The 15032-nt window shown below is 44.8% G+C and overlaps 1 protein-coding gene across 1 annotated transcript in view; it reads left to right on the top strand.

Annotated features, from left to right (window-relative positions):
- The window catches only part of egf (epidermal growth factor), a 35281-nt gene extending 32221 nt beyond the window's left edge, over positions 1–3060 (top strand). Inside the window, exons 22-24 of the mRNA XM_076286617.1 lie at positions 1452–1557; positions 1969–2071; positions 2882–3060. Coding sequence (XP_076142732.1) covers positions 1452–1557; positions 1969–2071; positions 2882–3060 — 388 coding nt within the window. The remainder of the gene's footprint in view (positions 1–1451; positions 1558–1968; positions 2072–2881) is intronic.
- Positions 3061–15032: the final 11972 nt, after the last annotated feature.

The raw sequence follows: 15032 nt of genomic DNA, 5'->3' as shown, positions 1-15032 counted from the left end.
CAAAGCCAATGGTTACTAAATGAGACAACTGGTGTAGAAATACATCCAAGCCAGTTTAAGGCTATGAAGGGATTTTTTTCATGACTTTCAGTCGCTTTGGTGCAAATCTCAAATCATTATTAATGTGTATTACAGCAAGTGCATTTTGCCAATCAACTTTTCAGTGCCATCAGAATGAACATTTCTGTGTCACTGTTATGAACAGGTTTGTCCAAATGCTCCATTATTAATGTGTCACTGTTATGAACAGGATAGTCCAAATCCTCCATTATTAATGTGTCACTGTTACTGTATGAACAGGATAGTCTAAATGCTTAACCATCAATCAATAGAACAGTTAAGAGGACATTGTGGGAGATCAGACAGGATTCAAGTGTGTTGTCTACTGGTACAGTACACTGTTTGTAATGCACTTTGTTGCCAGACCATGTAATTTATTTTCATACGTGCAAAAGCATTTGCCTGGTGTCTGGCCTGCTGTCTACTGGTACAGTACACTGTTTGTAATGCACTTTGTTGCCAGACCATGTCATTTATTTTCATACTTGCAAAAGCATTTGCTGCTCAACAAGATACATATTTGTTTATGATTTATGATGAGATGATGTGGGGGTTGAACAAGAAGTTTTGAAAATGTCCATTCTGATCTGAGAAATGGCCCAAAGCGTCTGGGAACACTGTGATAACGTTGCGCTTGCTGCAGTCTGCTTGGGAGAGGAAGGTGGCACCCATGGCAGACATGCCCACTGCCCCTCTTACATAGGTTACTAGTTCATCTACATACATAAGGCCCCTAGTTCTGCATGACATGTCACAGTTGTGGGACAATGTCACCTGCGCCCCAAACGTGTGTGTGTGTGTGTGTGTATATGTGTGTGTGCCTGTGTGTGTGTTTGCATGTTTGTGTCCGTGTCTGTGTGCGGGTGTGAGAGAGGAAGTGTTAGAGGCCAAAATATGGCTATGACTGCTTCAGATATCTCACATCTGAGATGAGTTGAGTGTGTGTGTGTGCGTGTGTGTGTGTGTGTGTGTGTGTGTGACTTTGAAAGGAGACACAGGAGGCAGGACAGCGGGTTGGGAGCAGAGTAGTCCATTGGGTACTCAGTCAAACAAGAAAAGAGATATTCATATTCACTTAACCCTAAAACACACACACACACACTCACACACACACACATACACACACACACACAGGCAGTCGCTCACACACATTATTGTGTGTGTATGTGCCTGTGTGTTTGTGTGTGTGTGTGTGTGTGTGTGTGTGTCCAGCTTAAAACTGTAGAGTAACACAATCCAGTAGAGGGAATGTGTCGTTTCTTTATTTTCCCACTGCCACTGTTTTATGTGTGCATACCATGAGATGGATTAGTTAAAGTCCAAATGAATACAGTGTGTGTGTGTGTGTGTGTGTGTGTGTGTGTGTGTGTGTGTGTGTGTGTGTGTTGCAGGTCCAGGAGACTGAAGAGGAGAGAGCATCCATCAGTGGACAACATGAGTGAGAGCAGCACAAGTGAGGGCAGCATCACAGAGACCATCACAGCAGGGACCCCACGGGTATACGCATACACACACACACACACACACACACACACACACACACACACACACACACGAGCACACACAGACTCATACGCACACACATGCGCGCACACACACACACACACACACACACACACACACACACACACACACGAGCACACACAGACTCATACGGACACACATACACACACACACATATAACAAACATACACACATCTCTCTCTCACACACTCACACACACACAAGTGCGCGTGCACACACACACACACACACACACACACACACTCACTCTCACAAAAGCACACATATTCACACACACTGAACAGTCCAATGTGTTTACACACACAATGTGTTTTTTAGTGATGGCCCACAGGCATTGACTAGTCCATTTTATTTTTCTGTGTGTGTGTGTGTGTGTGTGTGTAGTTTTATGTGGTCTTGGAGCATGGAGCGTGTGTAGATGGGAAGATCGTCCATGTTGTGGGCTGCCAGAGAAGACCGGTGTGTCCGTCCTGCTCCTCTGACACGGGTAAGAGGATATGTGTGTGTGTGTGTGTGTGTGTGTGTGTGTGTGTGTGTGTGTGTGTGTGTGTCCGTCCTGCTCCTCTGACACGGGTAAGAGGATGTGTGTGTGGCTAACATGAGGCTCCCCACTCCTTACGCCTCATGTTGCCTCTTCCATATTCCATTGTGTCTGTGATCATAGCAAGTCTTACTGGTTAGCGTGGCCCACTGGTTAGCACTCTGGACTTGTAACCGGAGGGTTGCCGGTTCGAGCCCCGACCAGTGGGCCGCGGCTGAAGTGCCCTTGAGCAAGGCACCTAACCTCTCACTGCTCCCTGAGCGCCGCTGTTGGTGCAGGCAGCTCACTGCGCCGGGATTAGTGTGTGCTTGACCTCACTGTGTGTTCACTGTGTGCTGAGTGTGTTTCACTAATTCACCGATTGGGTTAAATGCAGAGACAAATTTCCCTCATGGGATCAAAAAAGTATATATACTATACTATACTAAGTCAATCTTTCATTTGTGTGTGTGTGTGTGTGTGTGTGTGTGTGTGTGTGTGTGTCTGTGTATGTTGTGTGTGTGTGTGTGTCCGTCCGATGTGATGTTGTGCGTCCATACGACGTTGTGTCGAATGTACTGTATGTGTGTTTGTATGAAAACCATAAATAGGGTTTGTTTGTACTGTATAGATACTATAAGAAAATAACCTTTTCTGTAATCACTGTTACTGAAACACCTGTCTCACCCCACCTCACCTATCTCACCCCACCCAACCTGCCCCCCCCCCCCCACCTCATCTGTTTCACCCCACCCCACCTATCTCACCCCACCCCAGGTGACAGCATGGTGTCAGATGAGCCTGGTGTTGGGGTGTCTCCCTCGGAACAGCGGAGGTTTGGGACAGGCTGTGCCCCTTCTCCGGTGGACGCCAGCAGGTCAGGGGTCACCAGGAGTCCCCCAGATAACCTCATCCTGCTGGACGAGCCGAGACCGCCCAGCCCCTGCCTTCTGTGAAGACGCAGCCTGCTCCTCAGACACCGCCGCCATGCAGATCTACAAATGGAGGAAATGACACATGAAAGAGGAACAGAGGAGAGACATGTATGGACCAAAAATAAGAGAAACGTATATATATATATTGTAGATCTTGTTTGTATTCCTTCTGCGTTGAGAATGAGCTGAGCGCTCTGTGAGTGGTCCACCCCGTGAGGATGCTGAGGGTCCCCAGAGGTGATGCTGGAGTCTGGCTACTGGCCTGTGTCCAGTCATCTCAGGGGAGGTGTGTCTGTGTATGTATGTTTGTGTGTGTGCTTTTGTCTGTGTGTGTGTATGTGTGTGTGTGTGTGTGTGTGTGTGCGTGTGTGTGCTTGTTTGTGTGTGTGTGTTTGTGTGTGTGTGTGTGGGGGGGGGGGAGTATAGATTAGAAGGGCTCAGAAGAGAGGAGGTATGTGTGTGTGTCTGTGCCTGTTGGGTATAGGGGGTTGTAATGGTCAGGGGATTTAAGTTAGGGCGGAAACCTACATCTCAGTAACTTTACGACGGATCTTACACACAGGTCCAGAGGAACGTGTGCCTTTGTGTGAAGGCAGACATATTCTTAGTGTAAATACCATTAATCAAACTGTTTCACACAGCCCTCCTGTAGTCATCTGTCCTCCTGTTATAATGCATTACTGCAGTTTGCAGGGCGGCTCAGTGGGTCCTGTTTATCTATCATCTATTCAACAGTAGTTTACCTGATATTCTTAATTTACTTTATTTAGATGGATAAATATCTCACTCTTCTTCCAGAAAAAAAAATCTCCTTCTCTATCAGAAGTTGTACATTTTTTTTTTGAGTTGTGTTTCTTTTTGCTATGATAGATGTTAAGATGGTTCTGGATGGTTATGGACTCGGGTAGGACTGTGGCCAGTGCAGGGCCCAATCAGAACTAAATCAGTTCTATATATATATATATATAGAGAGAGAGATAGAGAGAGAGAGAGAGAGAGAGAGAGAGAGAGAGAGAGAATGAGTCATAAGGCAGACAATGGAAAGATTCCTCTAGAATCTAGATTCCTATATAGATTTCTACGTATATAATATTGAGCATTAACATGGTCAGATATGAACTGATAAGACCTGAATAATGATGTGTCCACTCTGAAAGACAGCTCAGCGGCTGTGGCACTCCTGCTGCAGTTCCTTGTGTTGCTGCAGTGCTCATTTCTGTATTTATTTTTGTATTCCACAGGACAAACTTAACACTGGGCTCCCTATTTGTCACATGTTCAACAAACATGTTCAACACGTTATAACTGACTACAAATACCAGTTTGTGGTTTATAATGTCATCATCCAAGGTCATTGTCCTTTATTAAATAGAAACTGCTCCGTGGGAGTTGGAAAGATGTTTAAAAATGAAGTAATTGTCTCACCAGAGCCCTCAGTAGAAATCCAGTACAGAAACCTCAAACAGTCAAATAAAAGATGGTTAGATTTTTTGAGAGAACATGCTGTAGAAATTAAATGTTAGTGGTGCTTCTGAATTCTGCTCTTAAATTCTATTCTCAGTTTGCTGTTCTTTTTTCCCCCAGCCAATAATACTTGAATGCTAATTCAAAGAACCAACCTCTTTCAAAAATCCAATTTGCAACTGGTATCAGTTTTCTGATGAGCCCCTGGCTTCATTATTGTACTGGTAAAGTAGGCTTAGGCTGTGTTTGTTCTGCAGCTGATGATGAACAAGTCTTTCTAGAGCTATAAAAACACTCGGATCCTCTGAGGAAGGGTCCTTGTGTTGGGTGATGAGGACAAGTGGATCTCTGCAAATCAGCTCACTGCCTCTGTAGAAGATGTCTGTTTCCATGCCATGTAGCAATAAAGGCTTTGTTGTACCACACGGCAGACATTGTGTCCTCATTGCATTCTCACTTTGTTTATTCCACAGATCCATTCTAGACCTTACAGATCCATCTAGATCCAACCAATGACTAGGAATCTAACTGTATGATATGGAGAAACTTCACACACGACACACACACAAACACGTACAGTACAACACACTACCCTGCTGATGTAGGTCTGAAGTAGAACTGTAGAAGTAGGAACTAACAACTCAAAAAATAAAGGAACTCCTCTTGGACACAAGCTCATCCGGTACTTTATGTGCACTGACACAGACACACACACACACACACACAGACTGTTGTGGAATGTTGTGGAGATGCTCTGGCACCCTTGGAGAAGCCGAGCGAGCTGAGTGAGGTTCTCCGTGCAGAGGAAGCAGTCAATAGTGAAGAGCAGCACTTTGTTCTGGGAGAAAGGCAGGAGGGAAAACAAAGCGTATCGCTTCAAAACCATCAACGACCAACATCAATACCGCTCACTTGCTCCCTTTCACAGACAAACAGCTTTGTACACACACACACACACACACACACACGAACACTCACTTGCAGACACACAAACACACACATACCCACACACAAACACACACACAAACTCACTCATCACACCATCAGTGGCCCACATAGATATTGATTTCTTGGTAGCCTCTCTTATCTATATATTGCTCTCTATAATGGCCAGCAATCAGAACCTCCTTCACTCCAAACACAGATGAAATGAGCCAGAGCTCCAGCGACATCAAACAAGGAGAAGTAGTAGAAAGGAGGAGAGGGGAAAAAAAAGAAACCCTGAAATTGGACCCGTGTCAATTTCTTTGATAATAGCCCTTGCCAAGGTTGAAGGAGCTTGGGGTGAGTAAAAAAGATAGGTTTGCTCCTGAGCACTAAACATTTCTACCGTGCCTGTCTCTCTCTCTCTCTCTCGTGGTCCCTCGGTCCTGTCTCGCCGGAGTCAAAGGACACCACTTATGGCCTTGTATCAATAAATGTGTATTTGATTATATGCCCCATGCCTGGTTGTTTATTTGATTATATGCCCCATGCCTGGTTGTTTATCCTCCACACACACTCTGGAGGGGCCCCTCACCTCTGTGACTCTGAGTCCCTGAGCTAAACAAAGGATCGGAGTCTTTCCATCTCTATTGGCTGCCTGATGATTCTCATACATATAGAAATATCTATAGATATGATAGATAGATAGAGACAGAGTGTGAGAGAGAGAGAGAGAGAGAAATAGAGAGAAAGAGAGATGGGGTGGGGTGAGGAAGGCACACATCTGTTGGGAGAAGAGCAGTCTGTGATGAGAGTGGAAAGAGGAGAGCCTGCCTCCCAGCCCTGCTTCCTCCCGCCGTGTGTGTGTGTGTGTGTGTGTGTGTGTCCCAGCCCTGCTTCCTCTCGTGGACACAAAGGGGATGGTTTGGGTTGGCTTTTGGCTCTTTAACTGCAGCAATCTGGTCGCACTCCCTCCTCAGCTGTTGGGAATTAAAATGGAGGGATCAAGGGATGAGCGAGGTAATCCACCTGAGAGAGAGAGAGTAGAGAGGGGGATGGAGAGAGGGAGACAGAAAGAATGGAGGAAAGAGAGAGAGTAGAGGGAGGGAGAGAGAGTAGAGAGGGGGGAGGGAGGGATGGAGAGAGAAAGAATTGAGGAAAGAGAGAGAGCAGGGGCTGAAAGAAAGAGCATGGATGCACATAGCTTGCTAAGTGGGGAGATATGAAAACTCTCTCCCTTACTCCTCTCTCTCTCTCTCCTCATTCTCTCTCCCTCTCTCTGTCCCCTCTCTCCTTTGTCAGATGGGATGAGAGTGTTTGGGGTATGATGGGCTGTGATGGCTCCTCTCTCTCCCCCTCTCTCCCAGATGAGGGGACTAAATAAGGCATTACAGGCCCACTCAAAGGCTTTGCTCCTGATCCCCCCAGGTCAGCCTGGGTCCCCTCGGCTAGTGACCTGCGCTCCTCACTGCCTCTCCGCCAGGCTTTGGGCAGATTTAGCGTGGGGATAATGCATGAATTTAGGCAGCCGCACATGTGGTAAGGGCTCAACGCTATCGATAGACGGGCCGCCATCAGCCTGGAGCTGCGATTGAGTCATCTCACTAGAGAACAGAGAGGCGCAGAGAGGGCTGGGCTGGAGGGGAAGAAACAAACAATAACTGAAATAGTAGCCGAGGCTGGAGTGGGTCTGGCCCTGGTCTGGCCTCGATATGGCATTGTTGTTAAGTGTAGCAAAGTGGTGATATCTTAGGCCGTTTCATTCCTTTGTGTGTGAGCAAACAATGCTTGACTTACAGTCTGGAGAGGCCACCAACCACCTAGTGAAATAGTTAAGAGTGCAAATGTGCAAAAGGTCGGGCGTGTCCAACCTCTGATCACAAAGACTGGCACAGCATGCACTGTTGAGAATGTTTCATGCATTGCTACATTGTCATTGTCAATATAGAAATCATAGTAGCAGCAAACTGGATAGGCTACTTTAAGTGCCAAATTTGGTTTAGGCCAAGTGTTTTAAGACATTTAAATGACATGGAAAGTTGTTTAAAGTTGAAAAGAGAGAACAAGACCATCATGCAACTAAATCAATACAGGGCGAGTGTATTGATGTGGTATGAATCTAAAAGTTAATGTGTACATTAAACTGCGTGAAGTAAATCGAACCTTAGTTTACCCATTCTCACATCCTTCCAGCAGGTGGCGGTAAGGTACAACAAAAGACAGAGCCGCAGCAGGCTTGCCCATCGTGCTCGCCGTCGACACCATGCACGGGAGGTCTCAGCATGTTGGCCTACACAGCAGCAGTTTCTGGTGGTCTGACTCTGAAGGTATAGTGAACTATAGGCTATGTTATGTTGGCATGTTATCAATTCAAATATGAAGACACGAATGGATGATGTCAACTTTCATAAGCAATTTCTGACTCTGAGTCAGAACGATGTATCGTGTTAGAACAGTTAACTTAATTGCCTGCACATGCTAACTTATTCGAGCGTCAGCGCGTGCTGTAATGATGACATCTAGGCCTGGCTGTAGGCGATTAGATGCGCATATTCCACCTGATGCAGGATTGCTGAGCTCGAGCCCGCACGTAGGCGCTCAGAGATCACTCGGGGTCATCCACATAGGTTACAGCTCAGGCTCGCACTCATGGTTTGCTGTCACTGATTTACATATAGGCTAGTCATCACCATTATACCTTTTCGCTTTGAAAAGCAGCGATTCCGTCATCTCCTGAGTATGGACATGGGCCTGTCAGGGTTCCCATGTGTCATGGAATTTCTGAAATATCATGGAATTTCTGGGGAAATATCTGGGAACTAGACATTCATTTTCTCGTATTTGAAACGTGGTTTACGAATGACTAGAACCGTTGATTGGGCGCTACAAATGTCTATCAAATGCCTCTGTACGTAGCTTCGGTGTGTCGTCATCGTCTTGATGCCCTCCCTCCGTTCTGTGATTGCGAAAACGAAGTCCATAGAATCCAGGCTGCCTAGCAGCATGAATAAAATCGCGCCCGTAAGGCAGCATGGGAAAACCCAGGCTAGCAAAGTCATGGAATATCAGGGATTTTTTTTGTAGCAGTTTAAACTGTACTTACAAAATACATGAATACAAATATTTCCACACAAATCTGTGAATATCTGGTTATTATCTTGGTGGTTAGCCCAACTTTGTTTATTTAATGCCCATTCATTCATCTCCCGCTCTAAAAATGGAAAAGATTCATGAACGCTACATGGCTGCTCTGAAATCTTTGGTCAGTTTATTGTACACTACCATTCATTATATAGTAGGTCATGGAAATTCATTTTTTTAGGGAAAGGCTAGCCTGGATGCCAGCCGAACTTAGCTCCGCCCACAACATTTGAGGTCGGGAAGTTCGGTCTGGACTTGTTCCGTTGTGGAGCAACTATGTTCGAACCAGAGCAGTTCGGAGATTGCTATTAGCTTTCAATATGGTACAATGTCTTTGTAAATTAAATGTAATTGCAAAGTGTTTCATTCATCCCGGTTCTCCCTGACAAAATCGCTGTTGCTAGAAGGTAGACATTTAGATTTCGCCATCACTTCTGTTGTAGAAGATACTGACAAAACTTTAAAAAAGTGCAACAACTTTAAAAACTAAAAAAAAAGACTAGAAAACAATGATACTGCAATTGTGGTGCAGGATAGATCGGGTGTTCTTCCTACAGGATTAATCCCCTGCATCAGTTGAAACACGCCCCATAATCACATCCCAATAGAGCAGTATCAGACTCATATTCTAACTAGAATTTGAGTATGACTACGTCAGGCTATTGAAGCTGGTCACTTTGAGGCACTTGTGCTAAGCTAGGCTAGCGGTGGGTGCATTAGACCGTATAACTACACACACAGAGATGAGAAGGGTATGTATCGACTTATCTAACTCTGGGGAATACGTGAATTAAGCTAAAGTCCCAAAAAGTCGGTGTGTTCCTTTAAAGAGAAACTATGCAGTTTTGGCAATTTCTTCGCTGTTTTCTCGCTTTTTGCTAGCAGGTTTCTCTGCAGAGCTCCCCCTACAGCTTTAGAGTATATTTTTCGACACTCCTCAATTGGTCAGTCTGCCGTTTCCTCTTTACCTGTTCCTCCAAAGCTTTCTGCTTCTTTTCGCTGGCTCTGCCATGGCAAATGTCTGGCATGTATGTGTGTTGTGCAGTAAAGCAATTCATTACATCGTGAGGCTGTGAGACTTTCTGTCTGAGTCCGCCGGCCCAAAGTTGCAAGGGAAGCGAGACGGCCACCATTCGCCCCAGAAAAACTCGTATAACCATTCCAATGACTCCGAAGCTGTAAAGTTAAGGTAAATTCAGCTAAACAAACTGCATAGTTACCCTTTAACTTATGCAACAGAGGGCAACAAACCAACTGCCAAACAGCTCACAGCCACTGGTCCAGACCGCTGTCTGCTGTTGTGGAGATTTGCATACCCCATCTCCTGTGTGGGGGAGGCCATTTTAAGGAATCTTCATGGATATGTGTGCAGTGGGGTTCTCATTTGCCTATGCAAATGCATGGCAAATTATTTCCTGGAATTAATGCTTCCCCTCACCCCCACCCCCCTCCCCCACAGTTAGGCAGTGCAAATATACGGGGCCACCAACTTTACGTGCTTATTAGCGCGGACGTCAGGAGCTATCAGGCCGCCTTAATTGGATTTGAATCTTCCCTGATGAATATTTATTGTGTGAAAATGCGAAGCGGAGCTGTCGGAATCTGCACGCTTTGATATGGTGAATTTTTTTGCAGGTCTGATTCTTCACGCTCAGAGATTACACACTCAGCCTCACCACCGCCATCGCCTCCGCACCGTGTGATCACACTGTCAAACATCTTGTATGCGCGTGCCAAGCCAGAACCAGGCCAGAGTCAGCAGCCGTAGGAAATGCAGTGCTTAAACGCGGTGCAGATGATGGTCCAAAATGACATGCAAGAACTTGATGTGATTTCATTAACAAGGAGAGAGTAGGTAGGAGGTTAGCTTTTGACTTGATTGACAAAATGCTTTTTGTGAGAGGTTGTAGATTATAAACTGACAGTTGAACTTGACTGTTTTCTGAAAATCATTTTGATGTGTTGGGTGGCGTTGTGAGTTTTTTTTTTTGTATGTGAAAGTCCATGTGAAGGAGCTTCTGTGTATGATGTATGTGAGGAGCTTTTGTATGTGAAGATGTATGTGAAGACGTTATCGAACACAATGTCACCTGACACTACCTCTTACCTGCCAGCTCCCTCGCTTGAAGAAATAAATCCGCTTAAAACACCTCAAGGGAAGTTAGCTCATCCTTTTCAGGTTCTTTTTGGTGGAGGAAAGGGCTACAGCCTGGAGTTTACAAACGGAACTCAAAAGTCTCTATGAATGCGATTTTGGAATGGAGCTGGCTTGCGATGTACTAATAGGTAGTACCAGGAGTGTCCTGTAGATGGTGTGTGTGGTGTGGAAAGAATCAAACTGTAGTAAAACTGTATGCTGACCTGTCCAGCCTCCTCCATAGTGGATCGTTCCCCTAGAAGATCTGGCGTAACAAAGAGCTGATTGAATCCTTCTTTTCCCAAGGAACAAAGGGTGTGTTAATCCTGGCTGGCCACAACAATCTAGCTGCCATGTGTTGAGGCGGTTTCAGAGATGAAGCCAGGTCCACACCCGCAGAGAGAGAGGGAGAGAGATATTTACAGAGAGAGAGAGAGAGAGAGAGAGAGACCCGTTATTTATTGCTGGGGAACATGACGGCCTGATTAAACTCTCTGGATGTGGTCTTGCTGCTTCTTTTATCTGGCTCTCTCTGTCCCTTTACGCTCTCTATCTTGCCGTCATACTCTCTATCTCCCTTTCTCAGTCTCTCACAGAGATTACCAGACAATACACTAAAGCTGTACTTGAGTTGCAGAAGGAAGAAAGTAGAAGTGAGAGAGTGTGGAGGTTTAACTAACTGACTAGTTCCAGAAGTAGCTGCATGCTGTTTCCTCTGAGAGTGATTTCCTCTCTGTGCCCACTAGCGGGTGTGAGCAGAGTGTGAGGCTGCAAGTAAGGGCTGCACATGGCAGTGCCAACATTTGGAGTGAGTGAGCGCACATCAGGACTGTAGGAGTTTTCTAACCAGAAAACTAAAAAAGAAACTCCGCTCTGGCCAATAACAAGATGGCCTCAGGCCCACAAGCTACACTCTTGGCAAAAAAACCATCAGCATGAAAACTGAATGGCATCTGAGACATGTAACTCATCACTATTTAATGATCCTTTGCATGTAGAAATGGTCAACAGTGGTTAAATCGGTGTTAAATGTCCAAGACATTAGTCATGTTGAGTTTCCAGTCAGGACAGGCTGTGAAAATGAATGTCTCACCTCCGTCTGATCGGCTGTAACCTGACACCTTAGCAGGAGGCAATGTTTCATGTCAGACACTGGCGTCTGGCTAGCTTGAGGAGAGGCAAGAAATAATTTGGCTGGGTCTCGTATCAGTGTCTGTGGATACTGTGGCTTTGCGGTGATGACTGTGTTCCGTCAGCTTGTCACAGTCATCCAATGGTGCTGCATTCTCCGTATGTCCATCAAGCTGTGCAGAACGAAACCCGCTTCTGCTTTTTAATATGCTGGGCATGGAGGCCATCTGCTGATCTGGTCCACGGTAGCAGACAGACAGACAATTGTAATTTATTGTCATTTAACATGCAGCATTGGCCATGGTCTCAGAACACAGACAGGCAGACCGACACACAGACAGACAGACAGACAGACAGGCAGGCCTGGCTATGAGCAGTGTAATGTTGGAGCCTAGTCTGAGGAAGAACCTTGTGCTTAAGTGCTGGAATAACATGCACTGGGGGCTACCTTCAGTGTGCAGCAGAGTTTGGTTATCTGCACATTTTTTAAATGATATTCTATTTACATTTATTCATTTAACAGATGCTTTGTATCCAAAGTCACTTACATATGTCAATTATATTACAAGAGCCATTGTCCCTTGCATATTACAAGGGACAATGTGACTTACATATGTGTGACCTACATGTGTGTCTCAGAAGAAAAGAAAAAAAAACCTCTTAATTAATATGACAATATGACATGGGGTTTGTGTTTATATAATTGATGAGGAATGTACAACTGACATCATGCAAGAATTGTTGAAATTTTTGTCTTTGTCCTTTGTGCCTTCGTGCTCTGGGTCGAAACCACGAGCTGGCCTCATTAAGTGCTGTGAGGAGGGACGTGAGTTGAAGTGAACGAGCAACATTTTAAGTGAACGAGTGACATTGTTTTAAGTTTAAGTGTCATTTCACAAGCTTAACAGATCATTGAGATAGCACATATCTTAGTTACTGACACATGTCAGGCATTACTGAGATTAATGCATTTTGTAGATGAATGGACCCAGAGGGGCAGTTTTTGTGAAACCATGGTTATGTAGAAATGTGGCCATTTCCTGACCACATCCCATATTTGGTCTGCTGACTCGGAAGAGTCATAAGCAAGCAAGAAACATTGCTTACAAAGAATATCTGTTAGTGTAAAAACACAAAAAAACATCCTCTGTTGCGGTATGGGTTGTACAGTGGTTTCCTCGTTCTCGTAGGCCTAATGTGTTTGGGCTGGGGCGGAGATCGAACCCTGAGGCAAGTTTTCTTGTTGGGCTGGTGCTTTACAACTACGGCTGCAGTGTGCATAGTGTGTGAGGGGCACAGGAATTCTGATTGGTCTGCTTCATTGTGGGTCGGGGGTGCTGTCCACCTTCTTGTTCACCAGGCGTGCTCACCAATCAGGGGTGGCACAAATTAAAAAGACATTTAGAATATTGAACTGAATCAATTCATTGACATTCAAAAATCATCTCACAAATCGCAATAAGATATTTTCCCCTAATGGTGCAGCCCTATGTATATCCAATTTACTCCAGCAAAAGCTAAGACGGATTGAAGTGGACTCTTTGCATTCCCCCAAGACGAACCCCAGCCAGTATGCAACTCAACCAGTTTCACTCAACAGCCTTTAATATGACAAAGGATCCAGTTTTAGGAGAGGACAGCACCTCTCTCTCTCAGTAGTGTTTATCTCTCTCTCTGTGCCTGCGGCCTACAAATCACATCCACTTCTTTCCCACGTCTCTTTTTCACCCTCATGGGCCCTTGTTTTGAAGGGCCTGTAAAGTGTAGCAACTTGTTCTTGCATGTGGGTTATAGCAGTTAGCAGATTCTTAAAAATATGCCAACAGTGTCTGTAGTGTATTAAAAATGGCTCTGTGAAAATGAAGTTCTTTACTTGGTGAGACCGTGTGTCTTGCTGTGTCCTTAGGGTGCCCAGGAGGGCAGTGTACTTTGCTGTACTGTGCTTGAAGCTGGAGGGAGAAGCAAAACACCCTGGAGCGCTCTAGGTGCTTGACAGCGTGACGTGCATTGTTAGTTAGGTGTGGTCGGTATTCCACACCTGCCCCTGATGGTTTGGCACATCATTTGCATGAATTCCTGATCTCGACAACATGATTTACACCACAGAGTCTAAGGGCATCAACACTTTGGTTAGAAAATAATGGAAGAAAGCATACACACACACACACACACACACACACACACACACATACCTATAGAGCATAACATCACACGGAAACACAAGACTACTAGGTTATTTTTTTTCTTTTTTTCTTTAATACACCTGGTTCTTGTTAAAATAGACTACTGATGCTTTACACGTTTACAGTGCAAACGCACGATAGCACAATGGACACCATTCAATGACAGTAGGGGTTACAGTGAAGTTGACCACCATTGCATGTATTTTATAGCTTCATTAGCGTCATGTTTAGCCTCTTCATATTATTATTTTTTGGGCTTGGAGGATTGGCAAGCTGACTGGCCGGCTCTGAGGGTTTGGTACTGGTCTGTTCCTGTGTGTCTGTGACAGACAGAGCCACCATCAGCCCCAGAGTTGCACTGACAAAACTGTCTCTAAGAATGCATCCAGGAAGAAGAGTCGTTGCTATGGAAAAGTGTCAGGTGGTCTTTTCCCCCCCCAAAGTTCTTTGATGTTGCTATTGATGTGTTCTGGTTTCAGAAGGTCTTCCCAGTGCATTGTGATTTGGTTTTTTTTATTATTATTTTATTTTTTAAATAATGTTGACAATACAGGCCAAACTCACCAGTGATACAATTATGCATCTTTTTGTGTTTTACTTTTTTTCTGCAGTGATATGCACGTCAAACGTAGATTCTAGGACCTGAGAAAACTGGGTGTTTTAGTGACGCAGAAAACACAGTCTCTTCCAATCCCAGTCGATCGCATGGTATACCGGGTTCTCAGTCGAAACCACTTTTGTACAAAGCTATCGCACATACTAGCCTCTAAACAATCAAATTAAATAAGAATGAAAATAAAAAACATGACAATTACCACATTGATGTAGCAGACAAAGAAATGAAAAACATAACAACACTTCTGACGGACTCACTTCAGACATGACTCCATTTTGCTATTCTCCAGTTCCCTTCCAATAGTTCTTCTTTACATGGGCCATCACATCTTTTAGTTCCCTTTTTACAACTTCTATCATTAATTTATTTATGTATTTTTTTCAACATAGAGAATCAA

Source organism: Alosa pseudoharengus, unplaced genomic scaffold (genome assembly GCF_046254945.1).
Source record: "Alosa pseudoharengus isolate Yale_2024_CS ecotype anadromous, Long Island Sound unplaced genomic scaffold, YU_APseudo_1.1 YU_APseudo_1.1_scf_16, whole genome shotgun sequence".
Lineage (NCBI taxonomy): Eukaryota > Metazoa > Chordata > Actinopteri > Clupeiformes > Clupeidae > Alosa > Alosa pseudoharengus.
This window is presented reverse-complemented; position numbering and strand designations above follow the sequence as displayed.